Genomic DNA, 24,383 nt, shown 5'->3' on the forward strand with positions numbered 1-24,383 from the left:
GATATCTCAAGGATAGAATGTAGAAGAAGATTCAAAGCTGGTCAGACAAACATTTGTCTAACGCAAGTAGAGAGGTATTAATTAAATCTATTGCACATACTATTCATGCCTATTGTACGAGCACAATTCTTTTACCGGAATCACTAGGTATTAATTAAATCTGCATATTATCAGCTCATGGAAACTATTGTAGATAACAATCATCTTAAAGTGGAAGGTAATTGGAAGAAACTTTGGCAATTGCAGGTACCGAAGAAAGTCAAATTATTTTTGTGGTGGGCACTGCGTGGATGTCTTCCGGTTCGGGGCTGTTTAGTGCATAAAGGCATACCATGTAATAATAGATATCCTCATTGTGATAGCTATGAAGAGAATGAATGACATTGTTTTTTTTCGGTTGTATCACAACCTATAAAGTGTGGCTGGAAACTGATGCATGGCAGCAGATAAATCACTTCATGACAGACGGGAGGGGATTTGTACCGATGATGTTTGAGATGATTGAAAAGATTGAACTTGAAACCATGTCGAAAATTGCTATGATGCTTTGGACAGTTTGGTGGAGAAGAAATAAAAAATATTGGCAAGATAAAAGTCCAACAATCTTTGAGGTTAGGAGAAGAGCAAAAGAGAATTTGCATGATTGGTTGAAGGTAGGGATGGCAATGGGTGCCCACGGATGCGGGTTTGATACTACCCAAATCCACACCCGAAATCACCACTCGAACTCAAACTCAAACTTAAAGGTTGTTCGGGCGAGGAAATAAAACTCACACCCACACCCGTTGGGTTCGGGTTTTTCCATCGAAACCTGAAATTCGCAACAAGAACACGCATAATTAATTACCTGCACAAATCCGACCCGAATTATATTTAATAAAATGCAAAATATAGCATAATTTGGTAATATAGTTTGCAAATGTCAACATAGTAACAACATAGTTTGCAAATGACAGTATAATAATAACATAGTTTGGTAAACATAGTCTTCAACATAGACTTTCAAGAAATTAAATTACAATTAAAATTAAGGTCTTCCAAAAAAATTAAATTAAATTAGGGGTAATTAGATAATTTAATATATGTTCGGGTGGGTGAATGAGTTTCGGGTGTGGGTTTGATACTACCCAAACCCACACACCATATATTCGGGTGTCACCCGAACCCAAACTCAAACCCAGTCAACTCGGGTTTCCCCGTGACTTGGGTTTGGATTCGGGTTGGTCTATCGGGTTTGAGTTTTCTTGTCATCCCTAGTTTAAGGTACAACAGCAGAAAAATACGAGTTGCAGAAATATAGCACCGGAGGATTATAAGTGGACAAGACCATCTCGAGGCACACTTAAGTGTAACATCGACTCTGCGTGTTATATGGAGCAGAATATCTATAGTGTTGGAGCATGTATTCGTGATGAACAAGGACAATTTGTCACGCTTACGAGAAGCAATCTACAGGTTGCCCAAATATTGCAAAAGCTGAAGCCATGGGTCTGCTGGAAGTATTACGCTGGCTGAAGAGGTCAATTGTCATTGAAACAGATTGTATGCAAGTAGCAAAAGCCATTCTAGCAAAACCAGTAAATAAGACTGAATTTTGTAGCATAATTGCGTTGTATCTTAGAATATTAGTTGAGTTTGATAACTTTAAGGTCAAGTTTGTTAGGTGACCTCGCAAATTTGACCATCCAGAGAAAAAAAAACTCTGGCTAAAATGGGTCTCCGCAAATGGGCAGTGAGATTGGTCCCTTGGATTAGTCGGTCCTAAGATCGGATACCAAGTTTTTTTTAAAAAAAATGAATTTGTTAGGCGACAAGCAATCAAGTAGCTCATGAATTAGCTCAGACGACTCATATTTTAGCTAGTCCCCAAGTTTATAATTTTTGTCGACTTTGTATTGAACCTATTATTATCAATGAAATGCACTAAATTTGCTTGCATAAAAATAAAATTAAAATTAAAAAAAAAAAGTGATTTTTTTCTTTATAAATTTGGCTCGAAGGAATATTTCTCAAATAAATACCTCTCAAATAAAATACTGAACACTAGTAGTATTACAACAAAGTTACATCTAAAGTCCACATCTAATTTAATGCCATTAAAATACACCCAAAAAAATAAAAATACAAAGAAAAAGAACAAAAGAGTATCGTTTTCTTCTGACTTCCCATAAGAAACTTCTGGGAATCCCATACCATACGGTTAAACGACACACGTGACGGGATTAACACGTGCGTCTCCGCGTGCACGAGTTCTCAGATTCCCTACAACCTCATCATCTCTATCTCTATCTAATCTAAACATTAAAACTGGTCTCTCTTATACTAATCCACCACGTGTCATTTACATAAACTCTGATTCTTTCTACGACACTGATTCAACCACAACGTTTCTTCATTATTATCGCGTTGTTCCTGACAATCCAACGGCTCAGATTTCACATCCGTAGTAACTGGTTGATGTAGCCGCAACAGTGTATCTTCTCCAATTCTTTCGCCATTTTCACAACCGTTTTCTCTCATTCGCTTCGTTCCAATCGTAACACCGAATAGCTTTGGATTCATTTCAACGCCGGAGCTCCGTTTTAACTCCGCCGGTAACAAATCCAACGGCTTCACCGCCGTCATACCGGATTCTCTGCTACCTTGCGCGCCACCGTCTGATTGATTATTACCGTTGCTATTATTGTTTGCATAACTTGACATGAGAGTGTATATATTGTTACAAAGCAATCTCATCTCAGCAAGTTCCTTATTCAACAGAACGTTCTCTTTTCTCAATCTCTCGTTCTCGTCGAGAAGCTCCGCCGGTGCTCGTGGCGGAGATGAACTCGATGATATCACTTGTTCTTCACCGGAGTTCGACGGTGAAACCATCGGCATCGCCATAGGTATAACAGTAATAGGCATCGGTGAAGGAACCGCTACTGTCGCAGTCGTTGTTGTTTCCACCGTTGCAGCAGCAGAAACAGAAACAGTCGCTGGCGACGGTGAAACCGCCGGAGAACAGATCTTCCGCCGTTGAATCTCGCATAAAAGCCGTTTCTCTCCTCTTCGGAAACAATCGTTTGAAAATTCCCACCGATCAGGTACTACTTTTCTAAATCCCTGCAAAAACCGAAAAAATTAATTAAAAATCAAAATCAACAAAATTAAGAACTAAAGACGAATTTAGAAAGAATTTGAGAATGAATTGAATTACATAAGTATTGAGTTGACGAACGAAGCTGGAGAAATTATTGTGTTTGAAATGTTTTGGAAGCAAATTGCTAGCGAAAACGGTAGGGTTCCAAACGATGAAGGTGGATCCATCTTCATTCCATGAGATAACATCGTCGATGGATTTATCTTCAACGAGGTTATAGGTTTTGGTGAGAAACGGTGTAGGAATAGATCTTTGAGACTCTAAGATAGGGGTGGTTGTGGTGGATTCGGCGTTGTTTTCCACCGGAGGTGCCATGAAGAAAGATTAGAGAGAGGGATTGTGGTGGTTCTAGAAGGTTCGGTTGAGAATAAAAGGATGAGAAAGAAAGAGAGAGAAAGTGTGAGAAAATGAAAAAGGAAAGAACGAGAAGGTACTGCGTTAGTTACGTATAATGGTCGAGAAAGTTCCGTGTGAATTGAGGATTTTTTTTGGTATTAATTAATTAATTGATGATAAGCGAATTTTGACGATGATGCGAATGGAATGGAAGTATTAACACCGCGTGTGAGTGTAAAGATATATGGATAGATAACTTTCACGGCTCTTAGCAATCCAAGAAACTTCTACACTTTTTTATTATTAAAAAATGAAATTAAAAAAGAGATACTTCTAGACTTCTAGTGTGTTTTTATTAGTAACAAATTAAAATAAAATAAAAAATGACGGATTTCGGGAGAACCTAGGTTTAATTCCTGGTGAAACGATTTTTGGGTCAGACTTTACTTATCTTGCGGCCGAACTCTGGACAACTAGGATTTTTTTTCCCTAGGAACCAAAAGATTATAAACCAATAAAATATTAAAATAAAATTCGTCCCTGTAAGTTCGTAAGTTTTTTATTTTCGTTCCTGTATCTTTTTTTTGTGTTAAAATAGTCCCTATGTGTATATCTTTTTGGTTTTAGTCTCTACGTGGCAAACGAGGATGATATGTCAATGATGATGCACAACCATCCACTTAGAGTGACCAAATCCAAAAATAAAATTGCATAGAGGAACCAAAACCAAAAAAACTAAAAAACTCATGAACTTATGGGACTAATGGATCATTTAAGCCATAAAATTATAATGTAACGAAGTTGAGTTGTCATGTCTCTGTTTTGATTTTGACACAAGGCTGAAGCACGAAATTTAACTGTGCATTAGGGAATTTTACAGATTCAAAGGTTGTATACGGATCCAATTCGTATCTTTACCTCTGATTGATGAAATTATCAATATAATTGATAAATTAGTTTATATTGATGAATTTATAACAAATAGTTTATACTCTTTTCTATCCTATATAATATTTCTTCTAGTCTTAATTATAAGAAGAAAAAAATTTACTTTTTAGACACATTAAACTTTCAATGTATCTTAAAAGTGAATTTTCTCTAGTAATTAGGACTGAAAGGAGTAAAAGTTTATTTTTCTTATATATAGGATAGGATAACATAGAACTATAGAAACTCATGGGAAGAAGAAAATCTGTAGAATATATGAAAAATCGAAATTTCTACTGCCAATAACGAATATACAATAGCAACTAGAAATCAAATCTAGAAAAGTTGTCGATGCATGCATTCCAACTCTTTGGATTTCAAGATCTTTACTATTTGAATCAATTCATTATTAATAGTTTATAATATCTTTTAAAATAAAAATAAAGAAGAAAATTATTGAAATTAATCTTTACTTACTATAAAAGATAGAAGTTGCAACCCTAATTGGATGACATCATACATGATATCATTGGAAACCCTAACTCCTTAAAAAACCTTATCCATCATGGTCAACCATCTCTTGACACCTATAAGCATGTGTGGACCTATCATGTGTAGTCCAATAGTGATATGACAAGTGTGTTATGATCTTTGCACTTAGTGCCTTATGTCATTGTGATGCAATAAGTCCAATGTTCATGTGACAATTGTGTCTTGGTAATTACTCAAGAAGCTTTTGGAACCTCTATCATGCATGTATTGACCACATATATCTTCTTCAAGCCAAATGACACCTTAATCAAGTGACAAGTAGTGCTTCTACTTCATTTTCTACTAACCATCCATGGTTTTGCATAATATCATTTGTTATTTTTCTTTTCTACTATCCATCAATGGCTTTGCATAATATCATTTGCTATGTTTTTCATATCCTCATTGCATTGCAAGTGTAAGAATTTCATTGGCTTTAAAAGTTTCACTTAGCATCCATCTATCATTTTCACTTTCTAACACTCTATATAAACTCATTTCAATCCATTAAATTCACACACTAGCTTAACCTTTCATCCACCACCCTCATTCTCACCCACACACACTACACACATCAATTTTCTATCTCTTTCACAACCTACATCACATTAAATCTTCATCTTCTTCTCAAAACCACCACCATCACCACCGCAACAACACAAATTTTTACACAAAAATTTTACAAAAAAAAAAATACGAAAGAGTAGAGGATTCAATCACTTTGTTTAAGGGCTTGCTTAAGCAACCCATCTATTTAAGGTGCATCAAGTTAGAGCAAAAATCATGCAACTATAAGGAAAAGTAGATGATTCAAGCACTTTGTTTAAGAGATTGATTTTGAAGAAAATGAGATTAAAATACTTATAAATGTTGTTTATTTTGTTTAAACTTGAGAGCACTATCAAGAAATTTGACGAACATGTTGTAATAATATATGTTTTTCTAAACATGATTTAGTGAAACTTAACAACAACAAAATTGGTGAAGGTGAACGAGGGGAGAGTTTTCGGATTAGAGAGAGAAGAAGAGAGGGAAAATGAATGGAAAATGAGCAAATTTGGGTTTTTTGGGTATTTACAGGGACTAGATCCAGTGTACACGCGGCTATGGCAAAAGCGTGCACCCGCGCCATCCTGGCCTTTGAGCTTTAACAAACAGCCCAGGGTGCTTCTCCCCTTATCAGATCAAGGTTGTATAATTAATTTCCATATAAATCAATTAACTTTAAACAAATTTCAAGCTGGTCATGCCAACCCTTAATCCTACAAAATAAAAATGTGTACCCTTATGAATGCTATACCAATTACTCAATGACCAATTATTTGTAATCAATATGACGATATCCCTAGAGAGAAAAAAATGTACCCCTATGAATGCTATTTTTAAGGGATTAATTATGAGTGCTATTTTTTAGGGAGGGTTGATAACTAAATTATCTCTATCTAAATCTTTTCACATTTTTAGTTACACAATTTAAGATTTTCGCATTCTTCTCTAAATACTATTTTCTTCCAAGAGGTGATTAGATTTGTAAAACAAAAGAAAAATGATAATTATTGGAAATCAATGACCCATCTCACCACACAAGTTGAATTTGATTTACGCAAACTTATGATTAACTTATGCAAACTTATGATTAACTTATATCATTCCAACTTATGTTTTACGATTAACTTATGTCATTCCCGTATTACTTTCCATCTCATTTATTTATCACCATTCCATTGTTGGTCTTTGAATATGATGAGACTCATTCGCGTGTTAAATTTGATTAATGTATCACTTTGCTCAATAATTGGGTAGTATAACTTTGTTAATAAGTAGTTTAATATCAACATTCATGATTGACAACGTCCATGATTAACATATATATATGGTGTTCCGTCGAACCCGTGCAACGCACGGGCTTTGCTCATATATTTGGGTAGTATAACTTTGTTAATAAGTATTTTAATATCGACATCTATGATTGACAATGTTCATGATTGACATATATATGGCGTTCCGTCGAACCAGTGCAACGCACGGGCTTTGCTCATATAATTGGGTAGTATAACTTTGTTAATAAGTATTTTAATATCAACATTCATGATTGACAACGTCCATGATTGACATATATATGATGTTCCGTCGAACCCGTGCAACGCAGGGGTAGTCGACTAGTTATGTTCTTAAAGTAGTCACTCAGCTTTGTTGAGTGGAGTTAGATATAATTTTATAAAATTAATAATTTTTTTTTTTTATATTTCGTATGTTTGACATGACATCTTTAAAAGTATACTAGTTTAAATGCCAGGTATTAAATTTGATAGGTTTTAATAATGGCTGGTTTGGTTTGGTTTTAAACATAAAAGTCATCCTAACCGCGAGATAAAAATGCATGCGGTTTTGTTTGGTTCGATTAATTTTTAAAAAGGCATTCAAACCAAATCAAACCAAACCAATGCGGTTAAGGTTGGTTCGGTTTTTGCGGTTTATCACAATATACAAAATGAGAATATTTTCAACTTGTTACAAAATAAACCTAGGAAATTTTAATTTATTCTATTGTTTACATGATATAATATGTATATAGAAAAATTGCATATACATAATTTATTTTTAATACCAATAGTATAGTTCTGGATCGCGTGAAATGATATGTTTTGACAACCTATTGTTTTTTTGACTCAATTTGGGTTGATTGCTAATAATTGATAGAGCTAAGTTAAATATTGCGGTTTGGTTTGGTTTGGTTCGGTTTTCTGAAATGAAAACCGCAAACCAAATCAAACTGTGCAGTTTAGAAGAAAAATGATCCGTACGGTTAAAATTAAATGTTGTTTTTTGCGGTTTCGGTTTGGATTGGTTCGGTTTGCGATTTTATTTTTGGATTGGTTCGAATACGATCACCCCTAGTTTTAAGTTCGAACTTTGCAAGTAATTTTGGAGAAAGATAAATATAAATATTTTTATAAGTGTTCTTCAAGCAATTAAGATTTTCCATGTTTTTAAAAGGGACACCATCCTCTTATTTATTTATTTTTTTTACACCATCCTCTTATTCTAAATTTCTACATTAAATTGGTAGTTTATTTAAGTATTTATTTCTATTAAAAAAAATACTAAAGTCACATTCTCTAATACACTCACATTTGTTATGCCACTTCACCCTCTATTTTTTATCATGTAAATTGTGATATTATATATTAGTGCAACTTTGCTCCATTTAGCAAAACTCCATTTAGTCTTCTTCATAACCCCCACCTCCACCCACAAAGCTTTATTTTTTTTTTTTAACCACCCCTCATCCCCACCCCCACCCACAAAGCTAGCCAACTCTGCAACTCATTGTTGGAGGTATTTCTTAATTTGTGTTGGCAGTTGGCCCTTAAATATGTTGCACAATATTGAAGACCAAAGCACACAATGATACTGATCACTTAAAACTAAAATATTTCGTATACGTACAATTTGACATCTGACACCGTATAAATAAATAGTTCGGACACAATTTGAATCTTTTATCTACTAATGTCCCTCACTTCGGTTAGAAAATTAACTAGATCGTGAATGTATTTTATACCATGTCGAATAATGTATCATGTTTTCTTTTGTGTGCCTAAATAAAAATCACCTTAACTTAAAATCATCCATAGACATTTTATCTCCGTCATACCAAATTAAAACTACCCTCAAATTTGTAATCGTTTTCATGTTGTTGTTCCAGAAACATGGAAATCTTTGCTAACATCCAAACATATTGGATCCTTGGCGATCCAAATCTTTTCTTTGGTCCCCTACTAAAAAATCCAAAACTTGCTCCAAATCCACCAATTTAGTGATTGCTTTCATCTACTTATCCTTATTTTTAAAGGAAAGGATAAGTTATAGCGGATTGATGAATAATTTTCCAGCTAAAGAAAAGGGACTTCTCATTGTCTTCTTATGCCTTAGAATTCAACTGTGTTTGTGTATAATGTAATTTTTGGTGGACTCGTGTATTAGCAAATTTGAACTAGTTCTATAGCATACCACAATTCCATAGCACACCATAGAAAAACAAATCAAATATAGAGTATGGAAGAGAGCAAAATAAAAAATAAAGTCTAAAAAGGAATCGTTCAAAATTAGCAAGCTTGACTCTGTTTGAGTAAAGTTGAAAATTTATGTGTGACACAAAATGAAACAATAGAGAAATAAATGGATGAGTATTATGCAATTTTGATTCAAGAGTATGAAATTATAATCAAATTCAGAATCTAAAGCAAAGCAAGATGGAATCAATTCATTTGGAATAGAAATACTAGAAAGATAGAAAAATAGAAGAAGCCAGCTACAAGACTAATTATTCCGCATGAGTACAAAAAAACAGGATCCAATTTTTTCAATTTGGGGATGCTTCTATAAACAGTGTACTTTGATATATACGTATATGCTGAAATGAGTTAAGTCAAATCGAATTTATAATCACATATTTAAAAATTCAAATTACTTCCTATAGTTGGAAAGAAGGAAGTTCTGGAGAAACATTGAGTCAAATGTTCTAAGATTACAAGAGAAAGATGCCACATCTTCACCCAAAATCTTAAGACATTAGGTTAATGAGTCACCTCTCTTATAAATTGAACATTTTTTCCATTCATAGTCGATGTATGACTTAACCACTCACACTTCAAACCCAACAATCTCCCCCCAAGTGTGAGGAACCAATCTCGCTCTCCTACCAAGCCGATTAACGACTCTGATACCACTGTTAGGGAGTCCACGGAAGCTAGGGAGAAACAACGAGTCAAATGCTCAAAGACCACAAGAGAGGGATCGAGATACCACATCTCCACCCAAAACCTTAAAACATTATGTTAATGAGACACCTCTCGTATAAACCCGACATTTTCACATTCATAATCAATGTAGAATTTAATCACTCACACTTGAAATCCAACACATACTTTGCATGACGACTTATGTAGGAGAAGGAAATGTAGGAAGGCCGAGTACCAATAAGTCATAGGGAAGGCTTTGAAAATTCAAGCTCCGCCCTAAACTTTTGTTGTGCCAAATTTATAAGGATGGTTAAGAAGCCACTGTGTTCAATGTTTGGTGAATTTCGGCTTAGGTTTAGAGGTTTCGGAGTGGCATATATTCTTTGAATGTGGAGATAGTTAGGAACAGGGGTGGTGCCATGTTACACCTAAGGGGTGCAACTGAATCCCTTCAGTTCCTCACATTTACACCAATTTTGTATGTACTTATTTTAGTGTTGAACCCCCTCGAATTTGTGACTTGCACCCTCTTTCAGTTGTAACAATATATACACCCTCAGCCAAGTTGTTTGGACTCGGAAAGTATATTAGTGTAGAGATTGCAAAACTGTTTTGGTTAGAATTAAGATTATTTCTCTCTCGACCCCCTTTCATTTCTTTTATACCCCCAAAAATCTCATTTTGCCCCTTGCGATTTGAAAATTTTTTGCCAGAAAATTTCGGTTTTTACGAACCGCAGCCTATGATTTCGGTTCACAGGTACCGAAACAAAGATTTCGATAAACTTCTGCCGAAATGGGCTAATTCCAGTGAGCCAGTGAAAATTTCGGTAACAACTTACCAAAATCCAGCCGTTGTCATCCCTACCTCCAAATCTCAAATGTGTGTGTGTATAGAGCTGTCAAAGGGGCCGGCCCGGTCCGGCCTGGCCCGGTCAAATAAAGGGGCCGGCCCAGCCCGACCCGTTAACTTCATCGCCCGGCCCGCTTACCCCGGCCCGATAAGCAAAAGCCTGCATGGCCCGATGGGCCGGCCCACTAATTTTCATAGTTTTTTTTTTTGAAAAAAAAATATTCTACTAAATTTATGTTATATTTCTCAACTAAATCTTCAAGAAGTTAATTCGTATCCCTATATTTTCTCACATAATCTCTCAAACAACAATTTCTTCCTCTTTATCGTCATCAAACAAACAAACAAATCTCTAACAAATAATCTCATTCTAATCCAATAAGTTTTTTGTCATATTATTATTATTATTATTTATTACTACCCAAATTTTTTTTCAAGTTTTATATCTTTCATTCATCCATTGTAATTTAAGTAAAAAAAAAAAAACAAAAATATAGAAAGAATATAAAATAAATACAATAAAAAGATGTAATTACAAGTTTTATATCCTTCGTTGTAATTACACAAAAAAAAAAAGATGATATGCTTAAAAATAGGAATAAAACAGATTATAGATAGGAACAAAACACAAATAATAACAATAAAACAACAAAAATAATAATAAAAAATTATATATGAATTTATGCATAAAAATAGGACCAAAATATAACAATAAAAAGATTATAAAAAAAATTTAAATATTTTTTTAATTCTTTAAAGGGCCGGCCCAAAAGCCTGTGGGCCTGCCCATGACGGCCCATGATAAAGCCTGACCTAATAAGGCCCGACCCAATTTTTATGAAGCCCGACGCATGTAAATGGATAGGACTAATGGGCCAGCCTGATAGCCCCGGCCCTTTTTGACAGCTCTGTGTGTGTACCGAATTAATCCTCTTACAAAATTGACCATTGGATTAAAATATATTATAACATATATCAAGCATGTCTATGAAAATATTTTTGTCTATTCAACCAACACAAATATTGAAACAAAGTCAAATATATTATATCAACTAGTCATGTGATTTTAGGACTACATCAAACAAGTAGAAAATGTACTTTTGTCTAGGTTTGTAATTCAACACATACAATAAACTTGTTGTTTTTATTATAAAAGGATGGTTCCTGCAACAATTCAAAATGAAGATAATATTGAACACACTACTAATTTGGAGAAGAGTCTAATAAAGAAGATATGATAAATCTTTCTACAAAGTCAACATCAAGTAAAGTTTTTGAGCAACTAGTACATAAGATTATTTGATTTTTCCATCTCATATATAATTGTCTTTATGAGGGGGAGATAAAAATATGTTCTACCTTCTTTTTCTCTTCACCGTGGTTTTGTCCCACCGTATTTTCCTATTAAGGTTTTTAATGAGACAGTTCACACACAAAGGATCGTGTACTCTTTTTCCTTCATTTTGATTTTTTCCCGATAAGTTTTTCTCTAGTAATTTTTTAATGATGCATATCCTCGATAAACATTCAAAAGAGAGTGTTATGAATAATTAAATAGATGTTCATTAAGCATTAACTCATTTCACTAACACGATATATTGTCCTATAAATACCTTAAAAGATTATAATACAATCTTTATTTTTTCACTCTTCTCTCTTTTATCACTAATTCTTCTATTCTTTATGTTTAGAAAAGTTTGGTGACGAGATAGAAAACACGGTAGATGAAACACGGAATTTCCAATTTGATTGACATTAAACAACCCTCACCTCCATCATATATATTCATATTTATTTTCTCTGTTCTTTTCTTTTACAATTTTTTTACCGATAAAAATCATATTCATATTTCATGTGCAGATAAGGTTGGAAATTGGATGGTACCGCTATATATCCTGTCACTATCTTTACATATATTTCGTATCATACCACACATGTTACTTAATAGGAAAACATCATTTTCCTATATATGCTAATACATGGCAATATGCATATATATAGTGTTGTTGGAGTTGGTATGGTTTTACGTAAACTATAGTCTATAAAATATCTTCTATCCCTTTTTCCTAAAATATTGAGGAGGGAAAATAAAGTATATATTATACAAATAAAAAGAAATAAAAGATATCATTTACATGTTATATGGAGGGTGTAGTGTGTGGTAGAAGGAGTGTCATCGTCTCTCCAACTATGGAATAGGAATATATTATACTATTCACCTTTGTGTTTATAAATATCTTCTCAACAGTGGACAAGATTTTATTTCATCCTTCTTTTTTGTGGTGAATAAGACTTTAGTTCCTAGCCAATACAAAATGTTGAACTCCTCTTAAAAAAAATAGAAAATGTTAAATCATTAATTAAATTATATAGATTAGAATCTATCAATTATTGAAATGTTTATCGTTTATAATATGTTATTAATTAATTTATATCATGGTGTGATTTTTTTGTACAAAAGTTAGGGTGAATAATAGTATATTTAGAATTGTAAAAAAAGAAGTGTATTTAGAGATAGAGATATTAGTAGTTGGTATTTATAATGAGTTGCTTGTTTGTTAGTATTTGATGCCAATATATAGAATGTACTGATCACCTATAAGGGTAATTTTTTTTTATTAAAATATAAAGATATTAATCATTCATTCATAAATTGGTATACAAATTCAAGCTAGTAATTTAACATTTTCATTTCAAGAAATTCATGTAATTTTAATGCATTTATGTTGGTATGGTGACTTGCTGAGTTATACTAAATTGCATTTATGGCATAATTTGTGGTTGGAATAGTATTTATTTCGATTGTTGATTATTAGAAGAAAAATGAAACCTACAGAAATATAGTTATCTTCAAAACTAACAATTAGTTAAATATTTCTTACAAAAAAAAATATTTGTTACATAATTATATATATAAAAAAACTTAAATGACAAGAAATATCTAAGGGAGAGACTAAATATATATGAGAACTATAAACTTTGTAAGAAATTTTTTTCTTTAATAGATAAGAGAAATGATAAGTTATTAATAACTCATACATATAAAGTAGATGGAGTATGATTCAAATCTCGATCATGAAGTCCAACCTAATAATTTTAATATTTCTAAGAGTTGAATAAAGATTTTTTGATAACTTTTTGATTAAGTTAAATACAAAGTTAAACATGGATCTTTTGTTGATGATTAAATTCATTAATTGTGGTATAAGAGGTACTAATTTTCTGCTCCTTTATCACTCTCACCATTATAAGCTGCACCTTTGCTTTCATTTTCTATTTGTGGGACTACCTACACATGGAAATCACCCATTAGTCACTTTTCTGAGAGGCACCAAAAATTATCCTCTAACCCAAAAATGAAAGCACAAAAAATATCCTTCTCAAGTCAAGATTTGATGGATGTGCTCATGCACACCACGACAGAAATGTGAACATATGCCATGTATTTTTTAATAACTAAAAAATAAATAATGAAAAGTGATAAATATGTTGAGTTTAACTTTCATGGTTTGACACTAAAAAAATATTACTCCATATTTTATCGATCTAACTATTAAATTAAAAATTCTTATAGAATAAATTAACTCTACAATTTTTATAAAATTTTAAACTCTAAAATGAACCTCTAAAAAATAGTTTAAATTGGACTTTTACTATACTTTTAGTAAAAATGAATTTTTTAATAGTAAAAATGGAAATTAAAAGAAATATTTTATTAATTAATTTATAAAAAGGAATAATGGCCAACTTTGAATCAAGTCCATTAGACCGTCCTAACTTTACATGCGTAAGTTGATGAAATTGGATTCAATGTACACAATTGTTTGGTTTTGATAGAATGATTTAAAAAGATTAAACTTTGGTTTTAATTTTATATTTTAAAATTTCATTCTTAAAAATTAAAGTCATTTCGACCTTAATCAAACATTACAGATGATCTACCGCATCAATGTAAATGAATGTTAACCAATTAATAATAAAAAATTCGAATCATATCAGAATTTCAAAATGTTATATAATCAAAATTGCATGCAGTCCTATGATTAAAAAAGAACTCTTTATTCAAATAAAATCAAACAATTTAAATTTAAAACAATTTAAATAAAAAAAAACTACTAATCTTAATTAGAAGGACAAATCTTGCATGTGTTCATGAAGTATTCCAAACTCATACATATCAATCAGAATAAAAATTATCTCAAAAAAATCAGAATAAGAAAATGTAAAAGATGGCAATGCCAATACCTGATCATGTGATGAATTGAACGGCTGAGATGTTCTCCTTCGCGTTCTTCTCGTTTTGGGACCCATCAAATCTGTCACAAGGAAAAGCCCCAAAAATAAAGATGGTCAATAAAGTGAAGTGAACCATCTCAAAAATTAAAGTATAGTCGGCCCTAGCTAAAGACAAAGAAACGTTAGATATTTTCCCACAAAAAATATCACACAAAAAATACATTAAAAAAAGGGGCTGAGATATTTTCAAGATGTTAATATTTGTCAAACTTTTTCCAAAGTCATCCCTTTTAGTCATTGGCTCATTGTGTCCCTAGCTAGCTACTTAAGTTTTTCTTGCTTCATTGGACCAAAAAAAGGATTTTCTTTTACTTCAAAATATTTTGGTGTATATATATATGGAGAATGTTAACTTGTGCCCTTAAGGGCACATGTTAAGAAGATAAATGTGGAAAAAATTTAATGAACTTGTAGTGTATTCAATTCTCTAAACATTAAATGTTTTCTATCATTAAATGCTTTATTTCTATTTTTAGGTAGCTTAACATGTGCCCTTAGGGCACAAGTTAACATAACCCTATATATATATATATATATATATATATATATATATATATATATATATATATATATATATATAGCAATACTATAAAAATATTTCACCATCATTTGATGATTTTTTTTTTTTGAAAAACCATCATTTAAATATATATCATAATATTGATATCCTAAAATATATTCTAAATAATATCTAATAATATATTATTTTAATTCCCTGCACATAATTTAAATAGTAGATAATACGTAGTAATTGAGGTTTGAATTCTGATATATTTTTTTCTTGTTTGTTCAATTCATTGACACATTCATTTACTCAGTTAAAAGGTGCAATTCCATCCACTACACTATTTAATCCAAAATTTATTTTATAACCGTGAAATTATATTTGTTTGGTTGTAAGTGTATATCAATAATAATTGTTTTTATTAATGAAAAAAAAATACATAATTCAAATTTCTTTAAATATGGTCCTTGAGATCTCTGTTTATAAATACAAAGAGTCGGAGTTGAAACTCCGAAAACTTAATTTAAAGGTATAATTATTATCTATTAGACTACTTAAAAAAAATTGATTTAGTCATTTTAATGAAAAAAAAATTATTTTCTCCTTCCCAAATTTTTTATAAAACACTTAAAAAATACACAAGTGGTGTAAAAAAAAGTGAATTTTAACATAAAGAGTATCCAAATCTCAATAATCAATATTATATATAAATATTTTTTTTGACAAAATTATATATAAATATCTTTTTTTTAACAATAATACAATATTATATACATGTACCAAAAAAAAATATACAATATTCTATACAAATATCTAAGGCATAACAAAAACAACGTCCATTCACACCGGCAGTAATATTAATAATAATCTAATCTAATCCCTTCAACACTTTGCATAACAAAAAAAACAAAACAAAATTACATAGTAATTTGCAAACCAAACGCTGCCTTAACAAACGTCGCTGACAAATGGAGGATAACCAGATTAGAAGAAAAACGATCATATACCTGAGGGTGCATGGTACTTTCTGGTGCGCCTCCGTTTGTGAGGTTTCAAATCAAGAGTTGATTCAGAACTGTCCGGAAGGTTTCGATCAAGTCGGAGAATTTGACCGTGGTGATCAATTCTAGTAATCTGACGGTTAAGATTGGATGAAGAAGAAGAATAATAATTTTTGTTTTCAAACATTGTACGGACAAATGAAGCTTCCATTGTATTGAGATAGTTAACATGTTTTTCGTCCGTCCAAAACGACGTCGTTTTACTAGCTGGTACTTGCACCGTAGAAGAATCCATAGCAATGAAGAATAAGTTTTTGTTAGAACTTAGAAGAGATTTGAAGGAATAAAATGAAATTAAAAATATGTATAAGATTGGTATTTTTATGATAAGATGGTGTTAGAAATTAGAAGAGGTTGGAATTTAATAACAAGGGTTGTTAAAGGTTCGGTTTCTTGTGTGATGTGATGATGAAATAAATATCTTAGATATGTCGGAGGAAAAAGTTATAAAATATCTTGGAGAAGTTTGGAGGAAAGTATTAAAAGTGTTGTACTTTGACACCTGTATTTTTTGGCTACTATATATTTTTTTTATATTGAATTGAATTAGATACATTCAGCATATATATCTATAGCATGTATTCATAGTCATAGAGATCATTTCAAAGTCGATATATTTATATTTAAAATTTGAGCCGCTTGATTTTGATCAAATGGTTTAGAGTGGTTGACTGTAATTTGATTTTGATCAAGTGGTTCAAAAATCTTGATTGCATGGCACAAAAAATGACCGCAGTAAATCTATTTTCAACAATATCATGCCGAGATGTTTATGTTTTTAAAAATAAAATTGAATTAATAGTTAAGCCGTTTGATTTTGATCAAATGGTTCAGAGTTGTTGACTGTAATATGATTTTGATCAAGTGGTTCAAAGTACTTGATTGCATAGTACAAAAAATGACTGGATCATAAATTCATTTTCAACAATACCATGCTGCATTTCATATCAGTCATGCTAATTGTAACACCTCAATTTTTATTATTTTATTTAGTATTTTTATTTAATGATGTGGCGTGTTTATGTATGTGATTATGTGACATATTCGTTTTTACTTGAATCTAAGTAATTGTGGCGTATTTATATATTTTATTAGTATTCGTATTTAATTAATTTCATGCAATGTATTTTTGTGTGTTCTTATGTCCTTATTAGTTGATTAGGATGGAAGGAATTAGAATAGTAAGATTAGTGGTGAGAGTTAGAGTTTTTGGTAGGGGGTGCAGTAAAGTAGTTGGGGGCCACCTTTCAGGCGCAGGGCGCCACTAGCTGGCCGTGGGGATGTTTTCTCTCCCCACCTTCGTGAATCTTTTATTCTCCTGAATTTTCAATTTTGTCCTTGAAAAAACTTCGATTCGTAGAAATCGGAGTTTTTTTTTACCTTGAAAACAAATTTCGGTTTCTAAAAACCGAAATTTACTCTGAATTTGCACTAGTAAAAATTCGGTTTCTGCGAACCAAATTTTTCCACAAGGGCAAAATTGGAATATTAGGGGTATAAAAGATTCACGGGAGGTGGGAAGAGAAAACATCGGTTGCGGGACGTCGTTCGGGCTGCTGTTTTTGGGCTTTTGAAAGTTGTAACCTAGTAGGGGTATAAATAATGAATGTTAGAGAGAGAAAGGGATCTTTTGGGAAAAAATAAAGAAGGTAGAGAGAGGTTGGAGCTCTAGGGTTTGAAGATTTTGAAGAGGAGAGGAAAACCATCGCGGGATAAAGAGTTGTCGGCTACTGTCCTTGGAGAATACTAGTTCTAAGGAGTTGGATTTTTTTTTCCTGATTGAGAGCTGTCATAACGTGATTATGCTAGCTAGTAATTAAATTATAATCGTTGAATGTAAAATAGATCAATGGATTAAATTGAGTGCAACATTTATAAAGTTACACCGATGTAATTTGATATGTATATATATTCCAAAAGTATTGGCAATATGAAACTTCAATACAAATAACCAACAATATTCCTCTAGTATCACTTCTTATAAATGTGGAGATGCAATAGCCATAAGGGGAAATTTTCTATGAATTGTTAACCCAGTAGTTTCAGACATATTCAAAGCCATATCCCTCTCCACTCCATTAGGCAATGACCAATCAAATTGATGAACAAGATTAGCTAAAACCAACTCATTCACAACCATAGCAAAACTTATTCCAGGACAACCCCTCCTTCCAGCTCCAAATGGGATCAATTGAAAATCATTTCCATTAATATCTACATTTTTCAAGAATCTCTCAGGTTGAAATTCTAGAGGTTGATCCCAATAAGAAGAATCTGTTGAAATTGCAAATGCATTAACTATTACTTGTGTTCCAGCTGCAATGTCATAGCCCATAATTTTTGTGTCTTGCCTTGATTCCCTAGGAATTAATAATGGTGATGGTGGGTGTAGTCTAAGAGTTTCTTTAATTACTGCTTTCAAGTAATGCATGTTGTACAAATCTTGCTCAGTTATGTGACCTTTTTGGCTAACCACATTTCTTATCTCATTTTGTAGTTTTTGCATCACATTTGGGTGCCTTAAAAGTTCTGTCATTGTCCATTCTAAGACTGCAAGGGTAGTATCTGTACCTGCACCAAACATATCCTAAAATATTGCAACAATTTTTAGTGACATTATTAGAAGAAATTTTTGTTTCTATCAAAATACTACACAATATAAGCCACTAGGTTTAGTCTAATGATAAAAGATTTGAATAGTATGTATAATGTTTTGGGTTCGATTTTCAGCTCCAATAAGACATGACACACAAATAGAATTAAAAGAACACATTACAAATGGAAAATTTATTTTAGAAAACTTCGTGCACCAACCATCATTCATGAATGCAAACTCTTTTTTTTCATAATATTTTCTAGAATGCGAACTTTTTTTTTTCAGAATATTTTCATTCATGGGGGCACAAACGTTAGGTTTGAGTCAAATAAAATTGCCACTCGCAACATAGGATGTGAACTGAAACATAGTTCGCTATTTAGAGTGTGAACTCAGTTGGCACTTTAATTAGTGAACCTTATAAAAATGTGAAGCAGCAGTGACATTATTGACATATCACACACACCGTAAAGATAGATATACTGAATTGTTACTTTATTTGATATGACCAAGTTTACATTTATACTTACAATATTAGGTATGTATCATGGCTACAATTTTTAGTTTAACTTGCAAACTGTGTTTTATTCAAAATTGTTTCACGGAAGATGAGTGAAGGGTGAAGAGGACAAACAATTTTGATTTTTATAAGATTTGCATCCTAGGATGCGAACTCAGTTTGCCGTTTGCATCCTAGACTGTGAACTCTTTTCCCCAAATTTTTGCTATTTACACACTCATATCCTAAGTAGAGGGGGTATAATTTGGGAATGCCAAAGGGTGCACAAGTGTAACGGGGGGCGCGAGAAGAAATTTTTTGAATGTGGATGAGAGCTATTAAGTTATATCAAGTACAATTGGGTTTGGTGGCCTATTCAGGGAAGGAGATGACATATGGATCATTAGTTTGAGTGGATATTTGGACATTGTGGATAATATTTTCGGTTGGTCAGATCTGGGAGTGTGCTCCTCCTTAAGGTTTCAGGTTCGATTCTCTTTTATGCCAATTTGGATGGACTAATTTAGCTTCTTCAAAAAAAAAAAAAAATCGCTCAGCTTGTGACAATTTATCATAGGTTTAGGCTCGATTCTCTTGAAGGATTATAAAATGTTTCGATGTTATGCAACTCTTATTGCAAATGTTCAAGATATGATGAAGATGAATTGGGAGATCATTCTCTTAGTGAGGAAAATTTTAGTGGAGTTTTTTTTGCCACGTTGTGAATGGCGAAAGATAATATACTTGTTATTTTAAACCAAAAAAAATAAACTTGCTATTTGGTTTGGAGTCTCCCATGAAGACTTGAAGAACATTCTCCTTAATGATGCTTTAAGGGTACTTCACCCTAGAACATACTCCCTTCTTTCGTTGTTTTCCTTTTCGTTGTCAATGTACCCAAATAAAAAAAAAAAAAACTAAGTAATTGATCTCAAGTGGTTGATGAACTCTTCCTAAGACAAATCGTTTGGCATAACCCGAATTTAATTTCTAGTAAAACAATTATTATTTTTTATTGTGTCCAAATGCTTGTAACTAAGCAAGTATTTTCCACTATGCATTCATGTAATATGATGTTAATATAATTCATTCAATCAAAAATTAGAATGTTATGTTTTGAGTCCAATTTACTGAAATTTAAAACAAGCATGAATTGTCTAATCTTAATCAGATGGCAAAATTATCAGACCTTAAATTTTTGTGATTGTATAAAATTCAAATTCTACAATGAAGATGGAGATTTAATTTTAATTCTTACCATGATCAAGGCCTTGATTATTGTCCTATCAATCTCAAATCCAGTGGCATTTGCCCTTTGGATCCAAAGCAAAACATCCACAAAATCATTATGTTCTTGATTATCAAAATCACCAAGTCCCTTTTTACTTTTCTCCAACCAATCACTAACATGCTCTTCAACAACTTGATCCAAAAACTCATCAAACACCTTAGCAACTCTTTTTGCTCTACCATACAAACCATTAACTTTTCCCAACCAATCAAGCCAAGGTACATAATCCCCTAAAACACAAGTACCTAACAAAACTTCCAACTCAGCCACTGCTTCTCTAAGTTTTCCCTCACCTTCATCACTATATCTCTTTCCAAGTGTAGCTCTACACACAATATCATTAGTTGTTTCACATAACAAATTAGTTAAGTTCATTGGTTGCAACAAAGAATTAGAACACCACTTTCTAATCTTTTCAATCATTATTACACTTTCCTCTTCTCTTACTACACAAAAAGATTGAACCTTTTTGGCACTAAGAAGATGCAAAACACATATACTTCTTATTTGTCTCCAATAGTGACCATAAGGAGCTGATGCTATATCTTTAGAACCATACCAAAAGATATCAAACATCTTTCTATGTGGTCTATTACAAAAAACAAGGTCATATGTTTTGAGGATTTCACATGCAGCTTTAGAATTTGAGACAACAAGAATTGGAACATTGCCAAAGTGAAGTAACATTAAGGGACCATAGATTTGAGCTAAGGATTTGAGTTTGTAGTGAGTCAAAGTGGCTAGTTGATGGAGATTTCCTAGTATTGGAAGTTTTGGAGGAGAAGGTGGTGAGTTTTTGTTGATTGAAGGGTTTGAATTCCATATTGGTAATGAACATAGTAAGATGATGATGATGATGAGTGTAAGGAACCAAAATAAGAAGGTTCCATTTAGAAAAGTTAACATTAGGTTTTGCTTGTGTATATATGATCAATATTGATTCTTTATGATTAAAAGCTATGGAGTCGAATTATACACCCTATTCATGCGCTTTATATTAAAGTAGTTTCACTTATAATAAATAAGAACTTGTATTGGAACATATTTTTTGGGACACAAATAGATAAATTGTTAGTTGTAACATATTAAAGTGGTGAACACCTAGTATACATTTTATTAGGATATGTATCGGTATATCAGTGAGATAAATAATTTTAATAAGTTCACAAATATTGTGATACAAAATACTATAATTTGTGAATCTATCAGAACCATGAATCTCAGCAGATATACCAATATATTGTACTCCCTCCGTCCCAAAATATAAGCAAAAGTTGGTCAACAAAAATGGATGTATTTGGTCCAAATCTTTAACTAAATACATCAAGTTTATTTAACCCACTTTTGCTTATATTTTGGGACGGAGTAGTATATATTTAAAGAATTCACCTATTAAATTTTATCATCAAATAAATATGTTAGTTAACTTAATGGTTACATCTGGACAGAAAAAAACACATAGTGGTTACACAATTATAATAGTTTCAAGAGTTTGAATCCTAAACCTCTACGTATAATTTCTTCAATTTCATCATCATCTTGCCAACCAAATTATCTTTCCTTTTTTTTGAAATGGACTAAATGAACTATATTCCCTTGTCTTCTTTTTTCTGGCATAAACTAGGTATCGTCTACGTCACTGCATGTAACTGTGAATATTAATCTTTCAAATCTTGTGATAATCAAATGAACGACAAATTCTTCTTACGAGGTTTAATACTGTTGCATGTCCAAGTCAGATATCGAACCTAAAACATTAATTAAAATAAAAGAGATATACATTATTTCATCTGACCGTTGGTAGGTATCTTCCATATATTTAATTGCCACATATTTCACATGTTTTTTGGCCATGGTTTTCTACTCTCAATTATTGCTGCTCGAAGATATTTCTTAGCCATATGTTTATCAAATACGTATGGTGGTTTTTGGTTCACTAATAGATAAAACTGCCTAATTTTTTAAGTGGTCACCAACTATTTAAAAGATGCTTGAATTATATTTTGTTTTTTCATATGTTAAAATACACTTTAATTATATTTTAGCATAAATAAATATTTTTGTGATAACATTTAACTTTTTTTTGGCACATTGATAACAATTAACTTTAAACCACTATTTCATGTCAAAAAAACATTAAGTCGTCATTTATGAAATTAATTTTCTTTTCTTTGGAAATTTTACTGTTGATTTTATGATTTTAGAATATGAAATTGAATTTTAAATTTTTTATGACTTTAGTAAATTTTGCAATTGTTTTTATATTTTATATAGCGTCATAGTTTATGAAAGTGAATAAAGAAAACATGAAAATATATGTATTACAAGTTTGATTATATTAAATTGGAATATTTATTAAAGGAATGAAATGTAGATTTTTATACAAGAGTGAAGGGGAATGAAATTCAAACTTCTCACAAAGAAATGCAGTTTTCTCTAATGTTTTGAGTAAGAGATCAGAGAAGTGTATATTTTAAAATAAGTATATATATATATATATATATATATATATATATATATGATCAATTGACACTAAGGTGTTAAATTAAATTTTGACATTTGATCAAAGGTTAATATTAATTCACTTATACACTCAAGTGGTGATTGTCTCACTAAATCCATCCCTAACATCTCTCCAAAAAGAAAAAACTCATCCCTAATTTTTTTTTAATTGCACTTACCATGTTTTATATATATCACTCTTATATATATAAATGTAAAAGAAAAACCATTTGGGTTTACGTAAAAAAAAATAATACTCCATCCATCCCAAAATTTTAGTTTTTTTGAAGTTTTGCACGGAGATTAAGAAACGATAAGTAAAGTCATTTTTACCCTTACTTTATTAAGAAAGAGAAAATATATTTAATTAATACTTTAACTTTTGTAAGGGTACAAATGGTAAAATATCACTAAATGTGCATTGATTTCTTAAAAGGACTAAAGTCTTAAAACAAAATTAAAAAGATAAAAAAAACTAAAAATTTGGAACGGATGTAGTAATAATTTGGGAGTATGCCAACCCTAATAGAAAAAAAGGAGAATGTTAACTTGTGCCCTTAAGGGCACATGTTAATGAAGCAAATATAGAAATTATTTCTGGGAAGTTGTGCATTTTTATTTTTATGCATTAAATTTCATATATTATTAAATGCAGTATTTCTATATGGAAAAAACTTAGGTACAGTTCCATAGATGCTGTACATACTGTTCCTCACATAAAATGTAAAATAACTGCCAAAACTATTTTGCGGGACCCACCTATTCAACAACTTTGGGTTTGTTTTTTGTACAGCATAGTATAAACAGTTTCTAAAGAACAGTATGCAAGTTTTCTCCTTTCTCTCCCGTTGATTGACAAACAGTTTCTAAACATATGTCCCACTTCTAGCTCGAGCATTAATCTCACGGAAAAATATTCTCTCAATTGTGTATATCACCGGAGATGGAACAGTTGATATCCACACCATTAAAACTGTTTTTTGATAAACTGCAAATTTTATTAGAACCACTAACAAGGTATGAGAAATACCAAGAGGGAAGGAAACAATACAATAAAAGCAAGCTCCACACACACCTAAAACAGAGGCAGGAAACACAAA

General features: G+C 31.8%; 3 protein-coding genes across 3 annotated transcripts; all 3 read right to left on the reverse strand.

Moving 5' to 3' along the window:
* Positions 1-2,005: 2,005 nt before the first annotated feature.
* On the reverse strand, positions 2,006-3,684 carry LOC123905951 (heat stress transcription factor B-2a-like). Its single transcript, XM_045955758.1, has 2 exons — positions 3,200-3,684; positions 2,006-3,105 (listed from the first exon to the last, which is right to left on the reverse strand). Exons 1-2 carry the CDS (start codon positions 3,455-3,457, stop codon positions 2,338-2,340), a joined length of 1,026 nt encoding a protein of 341 aa, XP_045811714.1. The 5' UTR covers positions 3,458-3,684; the 3' UTR covers positions 2,006-2,337.
* Positions 3,685-13,490: 9,806 nt separating this feature from the next.
* Positions 13,491-16,873, reverse strand: LOC123905952. The gene is made up of 3 exons (XM_045955759.1): positions 16,342-16,873; positions 14,779-14,849; positions 13,491-13,822 (listed from the first exon to the last, which is right to left on the reverse strand). Exons 1-3 carry the CDS (start codon positions 16,628-16,630, stop codon positions 13,748-13,750), a joined length of 435 nt encoding a protein of 144 aa, XP_045811715.1. The 5' UTR covers positions 16,631-16,873; the 3' UTR covers positions 13,491-13,747.
* Positions 16,874-18,239: 1,366 nt separating this feature from the next.
* On the reverse strand, positions 18,240-21,889 carry LOC123905953 (cytochrome P450 736A117-like). Its single transcript, XM_045955760.1, has 2 exons — positions 20,749-21,889; positions 18,240-18,982 (listed from the first exon to the last, which is right to left on the reverse strand). The coding sequence occupies exons 1-2, from the start codon at positions 21,685-21,687 to the stop codon at positions 18,374-18,376; spliced, it is 1,548 nt and encodes a 515-aa protein (XP_045811716.1). The 5' UTR covers positions 21,688-21,889; the 3' UTR covers positions 18,240-18,373.
* Between the last annotated feature and the right edge of the window lie 2,494 nt (positions 21,890-24,383).

Source organism: Trifolium pratense, linkage group LG2 (assembly GCF_020283565.1).
Source record: "Trifolium pratense cultivar HEN17-A07 linkage group LG2, ARS_RC_1.1, whole genome shotgun sequence".
NCBI classification, from domain to species: domain Eukaryota; kingdom Viridiplantae; phylum Streptophyta; class Magnoliopsida; order Fabales; family Fabaceae; genus Trifolium; species Trifolium pratense.